Source organism: Pelodiscus sinensis, chromosome 2 (genome assembly GCF_052426305.1).
Source record: "Pelodiscus sinensis isolate ZL-2025 chromosome 2, ASM5242630v1, whole genome shotgun sequence".
NCBI classification, from domain to species: Eukaryota; Metazoa; Chordata; order Testudines; family Trionychidae; genus Pelodiscus; species Pelodiscus sinensis.
This window is the reverse complement of record NC_143053.1, coordinates 105,134,499-105,155,357: the sequence shown is the minus strand read 5'-3', so window position 1 is coordinate 105,155,357 and position 20,859 is coordinate 105,134,499. Positions and strand designations below refer to the sequence as shown.

Below are 20,859 nucleotides of genomic sequence, written 5' to 3'. Positions count from 1 at the left end.
ACTGTCATGATAAAGAGATTACACTGCAGTAGTTGTAATGGGGGGACTGAAAATTAGTACTATTTTGTTTTGCATAGTGCACATATTTTCGAACAAATATAAAGTGAACATAGTACATTTCATATTCTGTGTTGTAATTGAAATAAAAATATTTGAAAAGGTAGACAAACCCCAAAATATTTCAATAATATTATTGTTTAACATGTGAGTCGTCATGATTCATTTTTTAAATTTCTTGACAGTCCTAAATATACTCGCTCTCATTCTTATCCACTTACCTGCCTTATGCTTGTTATGGAAAATTTCAGCCCAAATGGATAAAGATTGGCAAAGAAATAAGCAACAGGACCTTATGATGGCAAGGGTTGGCTAGCTTAATAAGCAGCGGTTATAATAATATGTCTATTATAGATAATATCCTACATTAAGACATTTATCAAAAATATTCCATTTTGGATTGTGTCAGGAATATGTAAAACCTTTCATTGGGAGTCTTTTTGCATTTTGTTATGAATGTTTCACATATTGCTAACAACCTGCCACTCTGCGTTGATCTGATAAGAGCCCATCATTCACAACAGCTGGTTATAATAGGATGAGATAAGAAGAGTAAGTCAGTTGATATATTAAACCATGGCTCTGATCTTGCCAGGTATGTAGTGATGAAGCCAGTAGGAGTTGAAGACATTCCCGGTCACCCAGGAGGTGATCATCACTGGGCAGGATAAGCCCCCAGCTTAGTGGAGTGGTTTCAGACCAGAGTTGATGCTTTAGCCCTGAATGACTTGGCTGTTGCCAGGGCAAGATGGCTCTATAACACATATGTCATTTAGTATTAGACACCAAATGACTGTTGTCCATGAAAGAGCCTGAGAGCTCACTTTTTTAAAGATGTGATTGTTTGCCTTGTAGTATGCAAAGATTTGATGCTTCAGAAAAGCTTGCCTTGACTCTAAGCCTTCTAAAGGTATTTAGGGACTTCTGAAAATACTTCCTGTTATGTAAACACATCCATAGGAATATTTTAATGCACACTGTGCTCTGGTCTAAGATTTTTGAGTATTTTTATTCTGTATAGACCAAATTGCAATTGCAGCATTAGAAACTCTCTGTTCAGGGCCTCAGAAGCCCTGTGGTATATCCATTCTCGATCAAGTTTACAATATTGAATGGGCCAGAGGTAAAGTATTCCCTGAAGCAGCAATGTATGGATGACACGATCCATGAATGAGGTCAGTAGAGGCACTGAGCATGCACAGTTCTTTGCTAGTGGCCCAGTGAGGGATGGCTTGCTCTATGACTGACAGTCAAACAGGAAGAGACAGATGGTGGCTAGTGCTCAGGTTGAATAGGGCTCATTGAGTTGATGGTAGCTGCAGAAAAGCGGTCGGTTAGGAGAAGAGATCTCCCTCTTTGCCTATACAAAAAAGAGGGACTTTTTTGCATCCCTTGAGTGCGCTCCCTTTGCTAGAGCTGCACAAGGTGCAGAGGCCAATTCTGTGGTCCCTGCAGGAGAGAGCGCAAAGATGGGGTGTATATGTACAGATGTTTGAGAGCAGGAACTCATTTATATGTGCTAATTATGCACAGAGGAGCTGGGTGTGTAACCCTTTCACCTGCCCTTATACACCTAGCCTGCGACTAGACTGGCAAATTTTTCCACAAAAGCAGTAGCTTTTGCGGAAAAACTTGCCAGCTGTCTACACTGGCTGCTTGAATTTCCACAAGAACACTGACGATATCATGTAAGATTGTCAGGGTTCTTGCGGAAATGCTATGTTGTTCCCATTCAGGCAAAAGCCCTCTTGTGCAACTGCTTTTGTGCAAGAGGGCCAGTGTAGACAATGCGGTATTGTTTTGTGCAAAAAAGCCCCAATCACGAAAATGGTGATTGGGGCTTTCTTGCGCAAAACCGCATCTAGATTGGCACGGACGCTTTTCCACAAAAAGTGCTTTTGCAGAAAAGCGTCCGTGCCAATCTAGACGCTCTTTTCCGCAAATGCTTTTAACGGAAAAACTTTTCTGTTAAAAGCATTTGCGGAAAATCATGCCAGTCTAGACGTAGCCCTAGACAATGATTCTTAGCATAGGTTAACCCCGTGCACAACTAGGCTGAACAGTTTGCTGTGTCTCATGCCTCGGAATGGAAGGCAATGTGTTATCCTCAGGATTTGGATCTGAATTATTAATCCAGTAGGGTAGAACACCTTCTCCTTCCTTGCCCCAGACAATTTAAAATATAGTTGTTTGTTTTCTGGAACTCATTGCTCCTTTTTAAGAAAAATTATAGTAATGCTTCTAGCATCTTAGTTGTGATATTGTTGAAGTTTTCCCATGAGAGCATGGATGAGCTGGGATGGACTCAAAACCGATGTTAATTGATAGTCTGGGACTTTGGAGGCAAAGCTCAGTTTTCATGGGGGTTGTTTGTTTCTAAAGAGTCTATCTCTTTTCCTTGCAAAAGAAAGCCTTGAAACAGTAAACTGGTCATTTAAAGTTGAAAGAAACAACTGTAGCATTATCCTGGGTGGATGGGAGGAAATCTAAACATATTCCCACCTCACATATCTTTTATGTAAATCAACTCAGTTCCAATTTAGCACGTAGTTCAAAGAATTCTCTCTTTCATGCTCTCACTCGCCAACATATTTAATATGTCTTGCTCTGAATATAATTGTGTTATTGAAAGTTACATTTGAGGGAGAGAATGCAGAAAAGGTCTATCCAGGAGTGTTTTGTTCAGTTACTGGAATATGGTGGAGCGGGAAAAATTTGGTTTAACAACAACTGAAGATGCGGGTTAAAAAGTACTAGATTACGGTGGTGTAGTACCTGTCAAACTTGCTTTATTGGTATTCCTACTACTCCATTATATTCACTGTTCACATGAACATGTGATTTCTCATTGTGCTACTAAGTCTGCATGCAGGCAACATTCACTCATCCAACAAATGAGGTAGAAAGATAAGCATTTTTGAAGGCACAGCTTTCTGGAAAAGCAGCTATGCAAGAACTTAATCTCTCTCCCTCTCATCATAGCAGTGAATTGTAGCAAGGCTGAGTTATTAGATGAGTTACCATTAGTCTGTTATCTCCCATAGAAGAGCTTGTAGTTGATCAGCTTTACAGTCATCAGTAGGATGAAGTCAGAGGATGGTGTTGCAGAGATACATAGGACAGCTTAAACCATGCAAGCAATATTTATTTAAAAGAAGAAAAAGTAAAAATACCACAACCATCTGTGGTAAACTTGATTTGTGTTAAACCCAAATATTCTTTTCAGTTGTCTCACAGAAGGACATGCTAGGAAGTGGGTTTAGAGTTGGGGTAAGATTTTCAAATGTGCTTAAATGATGTTCTATGAAACTATGCTTCTTGCAGCGTAGATCAGTTTAAAAAATGGGGCAAATTTTAAATCCATCTTCATTGTGATGGTGAAATTCTGGTATAATTAAAAACGTGGGAATGATGGGTGATGTCAGCTACATAGATGGGTATCTTCAGTTGTGTTTCAGGGTAGGAAATGATGGTTCTAGGGAAAAGCAAGAGGTTGGAATTAAATATATAAAAGCAAAAAATAGAAAGATCTTAAAGTTAATTTTACAGGGAAATTATGTTCATAAGGATTGCCACCATATATAAACTACAGATACGGTTTCATAGATAATAAGGGTGAAAAATAAAATATTTGAAAATAATGCAAGAAGAATTTCAAGTAATGATAAGTAATCATTGATACAGAAGGACAACTGTTGCCAACTTCATTTTGGTCCTCCTTGATTCTATATCAAAGTCTTAAATGCTTTGGTTCCACTCTCAACTTCAATAAGAGCTGTAGAGGAAATGTGGCATAACTCCAAAAACAGAATAGAAGTACCGTAGTAATGGACAACAGTGAAATAAACATCAATTTTTTTAATGGTGCCTACTGCAGGGTAATGAAAACTACCTGCTAATTGAGTAACTTATAACCAGGGCTCGACAATCTATTGAATCTACTTGCCTGTGGCGAGTAGATTTCAGCCCGGCACCCTGTTTACCGGCGGCGCGCGCATGCGCAATGCGGCTCCTGAGCATGTGCAGTGCGGGGCTGGCGAGCGGCTTTCATCGCAGTTCGTCAAGCCCTGCTTATAACGTACATTATGATTGGTAAATAGGATCCAAGTAGAGCTGAAACATGTAATAGACATTGCATGGATGTCTCTAGAGTGGCATGAATGCTTGCTCTTTTGCGTGCATGAGCGTAAAATACATTGCTAAACACAGGTCTTCTTATATTTTCGAAGACATCTAACAGCAAGTCCAAGCCCATGTGAAGAGTTTGCTTTTCAGCACTGTTGTTAAGGTCAGAGCCTTAGGCCTTGTCTTTCAGCCTTTCCCTGGGTCACTTCCCCAAATGATCCCTCCTAGCACCTTCTCCCTAGTACCTGAGCAATCCTTCCTGCTCCTCCACAGCACTCTACCACCCTCCCTATGCTCTCTCAGGTCTGGTCTACATTAGACCAGGTAAGCTGGATTAAGCAACGCACCTCCAGCTAAGCAAAATGCATAGCTGGAGTCGGCTGACCTTAAGCTGAGCCTCCGTGGTATTTGCATAGCGGGAGGCCAACGGGAGCACACGCTCCTGTCAGCTTCCCTTACTCCTTGCAGAACAAGGAGTGCCCTCAGCATTCAATTTACAGGTCTACATTAGACCTGCTAAATCAAATACTAAAAGATTGATCTCCTGAAGTTCAATCATTTCTCTAGTGTAGGCATGTCCTCAGTGTACCTCCTCACTCTCAGTCCTTGGCCTTCTCTTTTGTTCTTCCTGAAGGAAAGCCTTTTAAACTGGCCCCAGCAGGCCTTAATTGGCTGCAGGTGCCCTGATTAGGCTAATGCTTCAGGCAAGCTCTTAATTGGCCATAGGTGCCTGACTGCTTGCCTTGATTACGTGGTAGTGGTGCCTGGCCAGTTCACTCATGGAACAGAAAACTATTCACCCAGTTTCCTGTATATTTGCCCATCACCCAGCTACTATAGCCAGCTGCCCTGGGTCTGTCACACTATGTATGTACATCTGTAATTTACAGTTGCTTTTCATCAAGATGACATTGTGTACATTGAAATATGAGCCGAGAACTAAGTGTGTGGAGAAGCCACCCTAAAGTGACATAAGTTACATTGACGTGATGGGGGAAGCTGCTCATGCCAACATTGCTAATACCCATAACTTTTTTCGATTCAGAGTGGCTACACTAGAAAGTGTACAGTGGCGCAAAAGTGTCTGTGTGAGCTCTCTAGTGTAGCCATACCAGTTGACCTTCTAGATGGTATGGTGAGTGATATCTAAAAATGAGATGATCTCTAGTAAGCGAGCACATTTTTTGTTGGTAAGATGATGAGGAATGTGCGATGACTTTGCTGCCCCACTTAGAACACACAGTACAAATCAGAAAGGTTCTTTTTATTGATTGCTATTGAGGCAAGTCGTCTTAACTGACTCTTTATTTGATTGAATCCCTCCCTTACTTTCCTGCCTTAATTTGACTTTAATTTGCTCTGAATGTCAGCCTCCTAGTATCAGAAAAACACGTTCAGTGCTATGGTAAATCGCTTAACGTTTGATTCACATCAGTTTGAATCTATAGCTTTCAGCAACTTTTGTCCATTTTAAAAAATGTGTATTTGATTTTAATTGTTTTTTGTGGAAGTATTTGAGATATGGTTTTTAGGTGGATGAAATAAGGAATTCAGATTCATGGCCAAATCTTTATGAAGGAGCCATCCACAAAATTCTAGAGAAATGATTTAATTATTGCACATTATGGTAAAAAATAGATTATTTTTTATTTCTATAACTAAGTAGAAATGAACACAGGCTCCTACATTGTTACTGTTAACAACAAAAAGAAATGAAGTGCATTGGTTTTGAGTCCCTTTTGGAATGTGTTTTACTGGTCTGTCTTTAAAAAATTGTTAAAGCTTTTACTGAGTTCTTTAAAAATGAAGAATTTTTATGGATATTTCATTTTAGGATTTTCTGCTTAAATTTTAAACTTTGAATGTGTTTGTTTTCATTGTAGTACATTTACATTTCCTGGATGTCCAAAGCATGCCATCAGCCTTCCTAATTTGGGCTTTTTCATAATGAAAGAGGTGAAAAAAGAATGATTGTCTCAGAAAAGATATGAAGAAGCTATATGACATGAACTAACTGTAAAATAATCAGAACACCTTGCTACTGATCGGTTTTAAAAAGCAACACACTATTAATAATAATTATTATTAATAATGATAATGATGAACAGCAGTCCCTTATCCTAACAGCAGCACATTGTTCAATTGGTATGAGTTAGATGAGTTAATATTTTGGTCCAGTGTCATTAAACATTTTCCTTAAATGGGGATGTGGTTTGGAATGGCTGTTTATAAATATGCAGATGCACTTAAACCAAATAACTGTCAAGCATTTGCATGTTAATGAACTGTTACTGTGCTTTGCACTGGATAGCACGCAAATACTGCAGAGACCAGATTTACTCTGAGGATGCTGATGTATAATCCAAATGAAAGATACAGTTGGTATTGACTGGCAGGGACCTTATTTATTATTGACACTTAGTTTCTTCCAGTCTACCACGCTGGCAGAAGAACAAAGTTTTTGCTGTTTTGTTTTTTCCTAAAATAAATCTTATTTCCTTCCATTCTACCAGACACATAGCAAAATAAGTTTTTTTGCTGTCTGCAACTCTTCAGGTTTTTTTTGCCAAAATAAGTCAAACTAAAGAAGGATATAAATATTATTTTTTCTCAGATAGCTGCAAAATACATAAGGGAATAATTACAAATCTAATTCAGCTCTTTTAATGATATCAGTAGACCAGCTCTAATAGTGAAAGCCTTTCATGATTTTTATAGTCTTTTTTTTTTTAACTCTAAGCTTGTAGATCCTGCAAAGTTGGGTTTTTTTTTATTTTATTTGAAGTTCATGGAGAATTATTGTTATAATAATTAACTATGTGTGATTTTTTGTCTGTTCTCCCAAATGAACTTGGTCTGTAGGTATGTGTGTGAATGTGTGTATGTGCTGGATGAAACAAGGAAGAAAGTATTGTTGTTTCTGAAAAGCCAGTTCCCCCAGCAGTGTCTCCACAGGGGACAGGGGAGGCAGTAGGGTAGAAGGGACCAGGCGCTAGCCCAGAATCAGCTGATTCCTTGCTCGCGCTGGCCCTTCCCCCCCTCCCCCCCCGCTGCGCTTTAGCCTTTTAAATGTATTAAGAGCCTGCCTGCTGTTAATACATTTAAAAGGCAGAGGTGAAGTGGGGTTAGCTCCAGGGCAGGAGCTAACCCTGCTGTGGCTTCCCTGCTTATCGACTAGTCAATGGAAAATTCATCGACTAGTCGATTAAACTAAATTTAACATCCCTACGTTTAAACTGTAATCCTGACAGAAGTGTGAATATTAATATGTAATAATAGCCACAGTTCAGAAAACATTGTTTATAGATTATCACTCTTTCTAAAAAGAGGCAACCGTTTAACTACGGATTGTTCTCGATGTGCGAATGGATTTGCAGAGTGACTGCACCGTCACGGAGCCAGTAGCTAATTACTGTCTTGGAAAGCCATGGCCAAATCCCTGGCTATGGGTGAGCTGCTTGCAGCATGAGGCTGAGTGGGAGAAGGCAAAGGGATAGTTGGTTCTACTGCACTGAGGTAGGACAGTCTGAGAACTAGCCTGTCTTATGCTATCTGTAAATGGTTACAGAGGGCTAAGAATTGGCCTGGCTCAGGGGTGTCCTCTCTCCATTTTGCCTTTTGCACTGGCAGCAAAGGGGAAGAATGGCATGAGAATCATCCTGGGATGACTTTTCCTGGCACAGCTTTAGGTCCAGGTACTTCGGTAGTGTGGGACAAAAAGTGACTTCTCCATACTGGGAATCTTGCCCTGATACTCCATAAGAGAAAAGGAAAGAGGACAATTTTTAGGATCTTCTTTATTATTGTACTATCATATATACTCATTTATAAACTGACCCCCTCCAAGATGAGTAGATAAAAATGGCAAATGACTATGATCCTTTCATAAGTTGACACTATATTTCAGCTGTTGCCAAACTTCAGTTCCCAGCTCATCAGGGTAAGATGCTGGTGTGCTGGGACATTTTGTGTGCTTGAAACATCTGCAGGCGCAGAGCCCCATAGCTTCCAGTGGCTGTGCTGTTTCCGGCCAACGGGAGCTTCTGGAATCAATGTGGGTCAAGGGACGAGCTGCTGCCACTTCCCATCACTCCTGTTGGCCAGGATGGTCAATAGCTACCACTCGAAGCTGAGGGGCTCTGTGCCCACGGACTCTCCAGGTACAAAGCGTCCTGGCATGCCAGCGGCTTACCCTGATGGCCTGGGAACTGAAGTTTTCCAACTCCTGATCTAGAATGACGGTGTGGACCCCCTGATAAGCCAACCCCTGCTCTTTGATGTGTCCCTTTTTTACTAAAAAAATTCAGCTTATGAATGAGCATATACGGTATACAGTCTAAATTTAAATCATGCACAGACCTCAGACTGCTTGTTCAAATGTCATCTCCATACCCTGGCTCATTGTCTACAGTGGAGTTCTTCAAGGAAACAGGCACCTGCTCATGAGCCTTTCTGATCCTATTTCTGTAGAAATAGGGCACTGGATCACTGAAAAGTAATACGGGGGTGGAGGGGGATGGAAGGAGAACCATCAACAAAGCCATGCTACTTTGGTGACCAAAAGTCTGCCCTTGGCCTTAAGCCATACACTTCACCAAAGAATGCATGTTTGCACTACACTTTTTTTTATTGTTTACAAAGGGGTGAAGAGTCCCATTAAAATTTAGTCTATGGTAGGGATGGCACAAATGTTCACTACTACTATGAGAAACACTAGAGAGATTAGTCCATTTCTTTTATCCCTTTCTGGGGAGGTTAGCACCAGAATAAGATGAAGTCTTATGTTGTCCTGAGTGCAAGGACAGCCATTGCATCTGACACCTACACAGGAATGAGGAGAGAGCAGACACCATGTAGGGCTGGGAACAAGCCAGAGGGTTTTTCTGTGTTTTTAAAAAAAATAACCTGCTTACAATAAAGCAAAGAAACAACTGAGCTGGTATTGAATCCAGTTTTGCTTAGTGCAGGGAAAGAAAAAACAAACACACACAAACATGTTTATCATACTTTCAGAAACCAAGGTTCAAATCTGCTCAGCAGTTGGCTATTTTACTAATGTAAGACGCAGCCTATGTTTGGAGCTGCGATATGTATTACTGCTATCTAAACCTTTGTGTTAATGTTTCTGCGTATGTCATGTTTAACACACTGCCAGCTGGACTGTGTCAGAACTCATGGATATCTTTGATCCTAGTATAGGGGGTGTTCAGCTAAACAGTCCTATTTATTTTTCATCAGGAGCATGCAAGTTTGGAAAAAAATTATAATAAGAGAACTGCATGCCTAGCTAGCTTTTTATTTTATATATCCCCAGATGCTATTGTGTGCTATAGTTCAATTAAATGACGACTAGAAAGGAATGTATACTTCCAGGTAGATGTGTGAAAACACATTTTACATCTGACAAAGTGAACATAATGTTATGTCTGTCAAATGGAAGCAAGAATGAAAATCCTGAAGTGCCAGACAAAGACGTTCCTTTGCTCTCTCATTCTTATTAGGATGTCCCCCCAGGGCTTCGTGTCTGTTTCCTTGCATAAAACTCCCCTTTATGTTCTCCGGATCCTGAGGCTGCAGTGTGCAGGGCTAGGCCTCCAACATATGTTAGAGCAGCCTTTGATTGTATTCAATTTATGTTGGCTGCAAGTAAGCCCCAAAGGGGCCAAACTGTAGCCAGGTATTGGCATGGCATTCAAGTTCTTGGTCATGCCTCCTTTCCTTGTGGGTAAACCATAAAGGGAAGGAGAACATCCAAGAAGCCTCTGGGCTAATTCTATACCACCGCAGGATTTCCCATTGTAAAGGGAGATCTCTCCAGGGCCATATATCCAGGCTCTGTGGGCAGAATCTACCACCAGCAAAGCGCACACAGCAGTATGCTGGAGGATTTGAGGGTGAGGGTGGGACAAGGAGAAGAAGGGAGTGGTAAATGAGGTGGGCTATATGTATTTTAGGGATTAGAGACAGAATGAGCACAGATACATAGACTAATTTCAAAGTATTATTTCAAGTCATGTGGCAGTCAGGAAATTTGCTGCAAAAGCCCCAAAAGTACATTTTTCATTGAGGTTCCAGGATAGTAACAAAATAGGCCCTGGTGAAAGTCTTCTGCAAATACCAGTGTTTTGTCTTTTTAATCATTTTTTATCATTTTTTATCTAGGGTAAGCATGTGTGACTAGTAGAATAATACTCTGTAGAAAATTAAGCCTCTATACCTACTTCAGTTTGTCTCTGCACTTGCCTGCTCCCCTACTGTAGTCCCGTTCAAAGAGACATGCCCTGAATGTGTCTTCCATTAGCCAGAGCTCTTCTCCAGTATAGCCAAAGACGAATGCATAAATTTAATTTGTTGTAGTTTGGAAAAAGCTTTTCTTGTCTCTTACTGCTGAGTGTCCATTAAAATTGTGTCCCTTAATTACAGGCCAATGTACCTGCAATTGTCTGCTGTACTTAAAAGAACTGGCTTTGGATCAAAAGCTGGCGTAATCTTCTCTTTCCCCCAGTATTATTGCTGCTGCTTCTGAACAGAATATGAAGTGAATATAAGGCAAGAATTAATTTTCAACTAACATTTTACACGATTTCATAATGTAAATAGTGATTTTTTTTATGACCTCCACCTGCCCATCCTGCCTCCCACACACTTCTGTTTGTGTTTGATGGAGACAATGGCTATGTCTCGATTGCATCCCTTTTCATAAAAGGGATGCAAATTAGATGTGTCACAATTGCTAATGAAGCAGGGGGGATTTAAATCTCCCCTGCTTCGTTAACGTAAAAATGGCTGCCGCTTTTTTTCGGCATAGAGTTTTGCCGGAAAAAAGCGCCAGTCTAGACGCGTATCTTTCGGAAAATAAAGCCTTTTCCGAAAGATCCCTTATCCCTTATTGCCTTCCGTGGTTGTGTGCTGAAGCCGGGTGATGCGGGTTTTTATATGCCCGACGTGGGGTTTTGTTGTTTTGTTTTTTGCTCGACAAAAATTTTTAGCCTGCATGTTTGGTATTTTTTGGGAGAGCATCTGGCAACCCTACTTACGGCCCGCAGCTGTTTTCTTTGGAGTAATATGGCCCTTGCTGCTTTCTGAGTTGTGCAGGCCTTCAGTAAAAATAAATAAATGGAAGAGTTAGAAACCTGTCAGTAGCATGGCAGAACAGTGATCTCATCCTTGATCATGAGTCCTTGCACAGCAGTTTTGTTCTATGAATACATATTTCAAGAGGTGTTGGGGAACATTTTTTCCCCATTATAGCATAGCCAAGAGATTGCTTTCTCCTCTTCTCTGACAAGCATCTCACCACTACGATGCTGGTTATCACTTCCTTGAGTTACCACTTTCAAGCAAGTTCATTGCTACTTTGTGGAGAAGTAAACTCTGTGTAAAGCCACTACAACTTGTCTGCTGGCTGACCTGAATTCAGCACACATGGGTGCTTTGCAAACTCCACCTGCTATTTATTCATATCTGGGTGGAATTCAGAGTCAGTTCTAATTTACAAGACCCTTTGATTAGGCTTGGGCTGTCTCAGAGATTTCCTGTCCCTCCATCACCTGCCACAGCAGGCATAGAATACTAGGACTGGAAGGGACCTCGAGAGGTCATAGAGTCCAGTCCCCTGCCCTCATGGCAGGACCAAGACCATCTCCAATAGACATTTATCTAACCTACTCTTAAATATCTCCAGAGATGGAGATTCCACAACCTCCCTGAGCAATTTATTCCAGTGTCTAACCACCCTGACAGTTAGGAACTTTTCCTAACGTCCAACCTAAACCTCCCTGGCTGCAGTTTAAGCCCATTGTTTTCTTGTTCTATCCTCAGAGGCCAAGATGAACAAGTTTTCTCCCTCCTCCTTATGACACCCTTTTAGATGCCTAAAAACCACTATCATGTCCCCCCTCAATCTTCTCCTTTCCAAACTAAACAAACCCAGTTCTTTCAGCCTTCCTTCATAGGTCATGTTCTCTAGACCTTTACTCATTCTTGTTGCTCTTCTCTGGATCCTCTTCAATTTCTCCACATCTTTCTTGAAATGCAGTGCCCAGAACTGGACACAATACTCCAACTGAGGCCTAACCAGCACAGAGTAGAGCGGAAGAATGACTTCTCGTGTCTTGTTCACAACACACCTGTTAATGCATCCCAGAATCATGTTTGCTTTTTTTGCAACAGCATCACACTGTTGACTCATATTCAGCTTGTGGTCCACTATAACCCCTAGATCCCTTTCTACCATACTCCTTCCTAGATAGTCGCTTCCCATTCTGTATGTGTGAAACTGATTGTTTCTTCCTGTTGGGATTTTGTGGTTCCCAGAGACTCAGGTGCTGGGCAGAATCAAGGGTCTTCAATTCAATTCAATTCAATTCAATTCAATTCAATTCAATTCAATTCAATTCAATACTTTATTCAATGTGCACAAAGGGAGAGCCCCTGGTACTAAAATCAGCCAGAGCCCCTCGAGCAAGGAGCCCCTCCCCTTGCTGTTTTATAGCACATGGTTACAGGTTACATAACACAAACTTCTAAACCAATCAGATTCAACCTTTCCATATATGGCTTTGTTTGTCACATGCTTGCACCTCTCCAGTCCACATGCCGAGCTCACCCCCCTCCCCTTGGCCTCCCCCAGGCTGTTGCTAGGGTGGTGAGCCACAGCATGCCTCTCCATGCATACCCTTCATTCCTAAGTGGAGCACTTTGCATTTGTCTTTATTAAACTCCATCTTGTTTACCTCAGACCATTTCTCCAATTTGTCCAGATCATTTTGAATTATGATCTTATCCTCCAAAGCAGTTGCAACCCCTCCCACCTTGGTATCATCTGCAAACTTAATAAGCGTACTTTCAATGCCAATATCTAAATCATTGATGAAGATATTGAACAGAGCCGGTCCCAAAACAGACCCCTGTGGAACCCCACTTGCAATACCTTTCCAGCAGGATTGAGAACCATTAATAACTACTCTCTGAGTATGGTTATCGAGCCAGTTATGCACCCACCTTATAGTAGCCTCATCTAAATTGTATTTGCCTACTTTATTGATAAGAATATCATGCGAGAGTGTATCAAACGCCTTACTAAAGTCTAGGTATACCACATCCACCACATCTCCCTTATCCACAAGACTCGTTATCCTATCAAAGAAAGCTATCATATTGATTTAACATTTATTCTTTACAAATCCATGCTGGCTGTTCCCTATCACCATACCACATTCCAAGTGTTTGAAGATGATTTCCTTAATTACTTGCTCCATTATCTTCCCTGGCACAGAAGTTAAACTGACTGGTCTGTAGTTTCCTGGGTTGTTCTTATTTCCCTTTTTATAGATGGGCACTATATTTGCCCTTTTCCAGTCTTCTGGAATCTTTCCCGTCTTCCATGATTTTCCAAAGATGATAGCTAGAGGCTCAGATACCTCCTCTATCAGCTCCTTGCGTATTCTAGGATGCATTTCATCAGGCCCTTGTGACTTTCAGACATCTAACTTTTCTAAGTGATTTTTAACTTGTTCTTTTTTATTTCATCTTCTATACCTACTCCCTTTCCATTAACATTCACTATGTTAAGCATTCCTTCATCAGACTTCTCGGTGAAGACCGAAACAAAGAAGTCATTAAGCATCCCTGCCATTTCCAAGTTTCCTGTTACTGTTTCTTCCTCCTCACTGAGCAGTGGGCCGACCCTGTCCTTGGTCTTCCTCTTGCTTCTAATGTATTTATAAAAAGTCTTCTTGTTTCCCTTTATTCCTGTAGTCTATTGCTGGTGCTACAACTATTCAGGCCCTAGATCAGACTCTTGAGCTCATGTGGACCGTCATTGTCTGGGGCACGACTCCAAGTATGGAATACTTAAGCAGAGCAGATTAAAGTGATTCAGAATTTGCCTGTGTTCAGGACTAAACACAAGATGTGGTGTGAAGGCCTGACAGCAGCATCTCTTCCTCACTGGAGTACCAGTCCCTGGTAAGAAGATTCTGAGAGAAAATGGAAGGGTGGAATGACAGGAAACCACCAAGGAAGAGGAGGAAGTAGAAATACAAATGGGAATGGACAGGGTGGAGAGAAGAGATCTGCTTTTGGACATGCTCAGTTAGGTTTAACAGTTATCCAGCATTTATATATGATGGTGACAGGAGCCTTTGAAACACCTGAGGTAGATCTTTGCATTGAGCTTGTTTGTTCACTCTTGCCTCAGAAGAATAACACAGGAGCAGTCTGGCTGGTGTTTTTTACCATGATATTTCTAAGATATTTAGGCCCTAAATTCTTACTGCTTTTTGCTCATGTAGGTTCACATTCAGTTAAAAAAAAAAAAAAAAGAAGCATGCTGGGAGTGCATTGCAGGGCTGCTCAAATTGCTAAGCCTCCATATTTGGCTGGCTACTTTATGAGGAAAATATTGAACACATGTTCTGGTACTATTTGAATGCTCTGTGGAGGCAGGAATTGATTGAAAGCTCTCAGTTCTGCTGAAGTGGGTGGCCTAAGTACTGGAATTGAACAGCTGCTACAAACCTGCTGAACTTTGTCATTTGTAAGTTATTTTGTCTGCCATCTGGAACAAGAATGGTGCCACAGTTTTTTTTTTTTTTTGCTGAGGCTCACATCCAGTGAGTAAATTTAAACAAAAATAAAATTATGCTCAACTTTCTAAAGGCTTTTTTGCCTTAATGGCTTAAAGGCAGTTTCCAAGGTTTTTTATATCAACTAAAATGCTTTGCTTGCTTTTTCTGTTCTTACAGATATTTTGTCTCATTTATTTTGGGGTCCATCAAATGCTTAAGAGCATCAATGAGGCTTCCTGCTTGATGGCACTGGGCTAGAGAATTGCTTTTTGTGAGTTGATCTCCACTTTTGTAAGGCAGAGTAGGAAACAACTGTTGTCTCATGGTATCATTTCCCTTGGAGAGCCCTCTGTAGGGAGAGGAGCCAGGAGGGAGAGACAGAGAGGGAGAAAGCAGACCACACATTGTGGTACTATCCTTTGCTAACACAATGGATCTTTGGGTGGGAGTAATGTCAGCTCTTTTCTGAATCCCTTCTGAAGCTCCAGGAGCTCCAGCCAATGAAGCACGGAAGGAAAATTAGCAAAAGAGATTGAAAAGTGGAAGCTGTTTGTGTAGGCAGCACCTGCCTCTGCAGAATGAGTGGTTTCTTCTTTGGGGTTCCAAGGAGTTGTGAGGCAGGCTTTGCACCTTGCAAACTGGGAATGGTCCCTGCCCCTCCCTTCAGCCTCACAGTTTTCTTGCTTCTGTTGGCCCTCTGTTAAAGATTTCTCTCCAAGCAGACATGAATATCCCTATCCCTCTGACAGTATTTTTCCTTAGAAAACAACTGGGGACATCAACAAAATGGCCAAGCATTAGTACTCTTGGATGTATGTTTGGTTGGAAAAGAAAGACACCTTACTTTGTCTTTGGGTGAGAAGGCTTGAAGCAATGTCTCTGCTTGTGTAATGTGTGTTTGGAGAATTGTCAAGACACTTCCTGGGAGAAAGGCCATTGGGGAAAAGTTTAGTTATTCTGGCACATTGGGCAATGTCCCATTGCAGGCAATGTTTTAGTTCAGTGCATTGCAGCAACACTGATACTCCTTGCAGAGAGACAGGTGGTACAGACAGGTAGAATTCCTTGAATTATAGTTATTGATAAGGTAGTGCCAGTGATGGCTGATGTTCATCGTACCGAAGTGGTGTTTGTCATAATCCATTGCTCAGTCCTTGTTACCAGGGTATCTTTGCTAGCATTATTGAAGTAGGCAGAGGACTGATCTAATTGTTAAGTTGAAAAAGTTGGCTATCGCCAGTAATCACTAATAAAGAGGGCTTTATGGTCAATTGTTTTGAAATGTTGAAGAGGTCGCTCTCATACCACTCTGGACCTCTTTTGTTCAGCTCTATGTACAAGAAATTAAAAAAAACACCCCTACATAATATTATCCTGGTTGTTTATAATGCATTCTCAGAATACACCATAGTGACTCTTTCAGAGATTAATGACATTTGTTCTGTGTGTGCTTAGTAACTGTAGTATGCCTCTGACTGTTGTAACTTCATTATATGGAATATGTAGTAAAACCCTATGAAAGGGTCTGCATTGTAGTAGCTTCAAACTTTCATTTACATTTCTTCTTCTTCTTCCCTAAATGACTATCCCCATTTGTATCATAGATGTATAATCTTCACAGTATGTAAAATAGAATCAGATTATTTTAAAAGTGTTGTACAGGCAGTCCCCGGGTTACATGGATCCGACTTACATCGGATCCCTACTTACAAACAGGGTGAGGCAATCCCGCACTAGCTGCTTCCCCCCAGCAGACCAAGGAGACACGAAGCTAGCGCCCCCCCCAGCAGACCAGGGAGACGTGGAGCAGCTTTTCTCAGCAGACAGCTCAGCTTGAGAATAGAGGACTGAGGGAAGTGAGGTGTGGGAGAATAAAACTGAGCTCTGGAGAAATGTTTGGCTAGAGTTTCCCCTACAATATGTACCAGTTCCGACTTACATACAAATTCAACTTAAGAACAAACCTACAGTCCCTATCTTGTACGTAACCCGGGGACTGCCTGTACACAGACCTCTGGTAATGGGTGCACACTTTTTCTGTTTACTCTGGTAACTTTAAAATAATGAAGGTTTGAAAAATAAATCTGCTTTAAAAAGAAATATTTGCCTCTGGATTCTTCCAAGAGCAAATTATTCTCATTGAAAATCCATCCTCGTGGATGCCACTCACAAAGGAGTTTAATGAGTTCAGTGCCTCACAGAGGGAAACTGAACAGTCTAAAGCCGATTTAAAGGCATTCACCAGTGAAAAAGGATATGCCTTCATCGATAGCTAGTCAGAAATGAAGACTTAGTTGTAATTATTTCCAAATCAATTACTGGACCTTTCCTCTAACACCCATTCTTTGACTGATAGGGTAAGAGTAAAGCATCAATAAGAATAAACCGTGAAATGAAGTGAACTATCTTTTGTCACTCTGACAGATATGTGAATGAACCCAGAATGCAATGGGAAAATGTCTACAGGCTGGAAGATAACCTAATTTTGTAAAATCATAGTTGTCATAGGATTCTTCTGTAATTGATGACAAGATTTGGAATTTATCTAGTGTCTCAATGGTAAGAATCAAATCAGTCTCTGGTGCAGCATTGTAACTATTTAAACCTTGATTAGATTCTGAATCTCTGAAATCTCCTCTTGGTGCCAGGTAATAGAGAAGGTCATATGTGCCCTACATTTTTTAAGTTGCATGGAACTGAGCTGTACTTTATTCACCATTATCATTGTGGGCATCTATGTGGCTAGCAAGGAATGCTTTGAAAATAGGCTATAAGTAGAGCTCTGCATGGATGCAAAATTTTGTATCTGCGCCCACATCTGTATCTGCAAAAATGAGTCATGGATACCCTCATTGACATCTGTGGATGCAGATACCTGCAGATTTAAAGTGGATAGCCACATATTTGCAGGGTTCTAGATACAAAATTTATATCTGCACAAATGAGACACTGATATCCACATTCACATCTGCAGATTCAGATACCTATGGATGTAAAGTAGATAACCGTGAATTTGCAGGGCTCGAGATACAAGTACGTATGTATGTGATGCTACAGAAAGGGATGTTTGCAAAGAGGAAGTAGAAAAAATAAGAAAAATCCAAATTAATCTGTATAAAAAGAGATCCTATAATTAAATGTATCTCCCTGAGGGCACATTTGACTACACCAATCTGAACAAAATCACAATCACAATGCTACACAGATAATACTTACCACAAGGTAATGACAACAATCTAAACCTAATGTAAAATGCCTTTCAAAGTGACTGAAAACATCTAAATAGCTACTATGATTATGAGTGAAGCCCAAATAGCTACCTTGGAATCTTTGGAGTATAATTAAAATTAACAGATTCAACAAGTTTTAGTTCTTTGCCTAGCTATATGATGTAAAATATTCAAGGAATTTTCCAGTCTATCTAGTGCTTTTTCTTTCCACACTCAAATCAGTTACAGCAATTCTTTGACCCCCTTCTTCCAGCACTGCAGTACATATTTTATAGATTTTTAATTAGCATAACTTCATTCCACTGAAACATTCTTCATCAGCGTGTGCCTGCTTCAGTTCCATCTAGAAGACCAACCTAAGATGTAGATTCCACAAGTTTCCTTTTGATAAGATTTTTGGAAATTACTAAAAAAAAATCACTTGCTAAAAAAAAGTGTAAGCTACCCAGTGTCCTGTTTTCACACTACACACATTTTCCTTTGTTTCTGTGGACGGACTACTGTACAAATAACAGAAGAGGCGCAGAACGTGTCCAGTTAATTTGTTGTATTTATTTTTGAATCTGTGAAAGATACCTTACTGCAAATTTGTACCTCCTTCTAAAAACAGAATCCTTTATTAAACAGTACTGCTAAATAATGTGAAGACACAGAAATAATTTCAATTTGTAATAGGTTAAACAATTCTCATTGAAAGGAATATTGCCAATTGTTTTTGTGTGGGAGAATAAGGGTCAGCACAATGACCTGTCAGTAATACTTGATGCAGTCATGCAGAAGTCCTGATTTCTGTTCCCAACCTGGGCCTGGTATTTCCTGGGTGGTTTATTCAGCCTCCATATGGGTAAGTCTTTACTCTGGGCCTTATATTGCACAGTGATTTCAAGAATGATCTTAGTAACTCAGCTAAGTCCCACCCAGTCAGAAGTGTGGCTCTTGTGATGACAGTTTAAAGGGGAACAAGTTTCAAATGGCTGGAACATTGACATGAATGAAAAAATATAGTGTTAGCTTCGAAATTTGAATTTTTATGTATTGTAAGAGTATGAGAACATGTAAAATTATGCTTAGTCAGAATGTGGTGATTATTTTGTGCCCTTATAATAGTACATAACTGTCTCAAAGCACACCTGGGCATATTTACGGTGAGTTCTTAGCTGATTTGCTTGTAGTTTTAGAGATACTTAAGCTAATGAGATTCTAAATCTAAAAAAATATTCATCACAAAGAATAGTTAAAATAACGGAAGTTGGGAAGGCTAGGATTTCCTCGAGGACTGCAATTTATGGATGAATGAAATCCATAAGAGATTGCCTGTGTAACAGATTTGGGGTTTACTCCAGTTTCCCATTTCCCTTTGGTTGTTCTCAGTATTAAGGGTTTTTTTTAATTTGTGTTTTTTTCCTGTTAACTTTTATTTTTTGCCTTTCATACTCCCTTTATTTTACTATCTAGTTCTTTGAGTACAGACATTTTTGCCTACTGAGGTAAAATGAAAGTGACAGATTACAATAATGAAATTAGAGTAAATATTGAAGCAGGATCTTTATTGAGTAAATGTTTTCTAGGAAAATATTGTCTCCCTTCTCTGCAAGAACCAAAAGTCTTCATCTAAATGTACTGTAATTCTCATGTGCTGAAATGACACAATGATGCGACAGGGATGTAGACAAGTAGTAACACGAGAGAACTAAAATAAGTGTTGTTTTCAGCCTATTTTGACATGAGCTATTTTTTTTAATATCAGAAACTACTTGTTTGAGACTGTATATGTTTGCAAAAATATACCATAATTCTTGCACTAGTTCAGGAGCACAAACATAAGATGGGATTGAGATACTATTCCTCCCTCCCTCCCCCCCAATTTGGCTTATGCTCGTGGACTGTGATTTTCATGATTGGGGTAAATGAACTATATAATATGTGAGTTAGAGATGGACCATTTTATTTGGGGGAAGATTTGAGTTTATTTGAATGCAGAGATGTTTGGTTCCAAAAAGATATGCTGAGTATTCTGCTGCCTCAATCTCTTTGCAAAATTCTGCCTGCCACCTCCTTGAACTATATCATCTTGTTATCCCTGAAAGAGAGGTGCTTCTGAAAATGACATCACAGCAGTGGTCAAAAGAAATTATCTGGCACAGTTAAAACCTCCTTAGAGGCACTCCACTTTCAGATATTATTTTCTCTAACAATAAGAATATATAGAAAACCCTTGACATTTGATACACGTTATTATTCGAGGGAGTGTTGTCTTTTGCTTTTTATACAACAATAAGCATTATGAAGAATCCTAACGGGCACAGCTGGGTCCCCATTAATTGTGTTTACTAAATGTGTGCAATGGCTTAGCTCCATTCCTGCAGCTGCTGTGACTGGTTTCCAAAACATAACACAGAGAGCATTGGTAGAGGTGCTCACAAACTATTAAGAGATACAACCCTACAGTGAAGGGGTTGGAAAAGGCAGAGTGGCTTGGTTATGTCCCACTCCTCATCAATGTCTCCTAACACTGAGTTAGGGAGTTTTGCTGATTTCCTTCATACAGATTTTTGAATTAAAATCCTTTGTAACAAACATCCTAATCTTCCCCCTTTCCCTTTGAACTTACATGAGATTGATATAATATCTATAGCGGTTAAGGTCTGGATTTGGCATGGGAATATGCAATTATGTAATTTTGGGGGGATTTGTTTGTTTAAGAGAATTTTGTAGGGGTGGGTGAATGCAGTTGAGCAAATATTGGTTCAGAGGACTGGGCACTGCAAAGTTAAACCCTTACTTGCACAAGAAGGTGTGAGCTCATCTGCAATCCCAAGAAGACACATAGGACCAGAGCAGTGGACTTTTATTAAGCGTTTTCATTACCTGGGATT

The 20,859-nt window shown here is 40.2% G+C and overlaps 1 protein-coding gene across 23 annotated transcripts in view; it reads left to right on the top strand.

The window, feature by feature from the left end:
• LOC149525314 (uncharacterized) overlaps positions 1-20,859 on the top strand; it is a 398,451-nt gene that overhangs the window by 242,725 nt on the left and 134,867 nt on the right. The window contains exon 6 of one of the 23 annotated variants that reach the window (XR_016348832.1): positions 10,606-10,815. The exons of 21 other annotated variants lie outside the window; for them this stretch is intronic. Coding sequence is in view for 1 of the 2 variants with exons in the window: in XM_089776360.1 (XP_089632486.1) it covers positions 10,606-10,708 (103 nt within the window). In the remaining variant the exon portion in view is untranslated. Of the gene's footprint in view, positions 1-10,605; positions 10,830-20,859 lie in introns of those variants that run through there. One more of the 23 variants, XM_089776360.1, reaches the window with a different exon arrangement.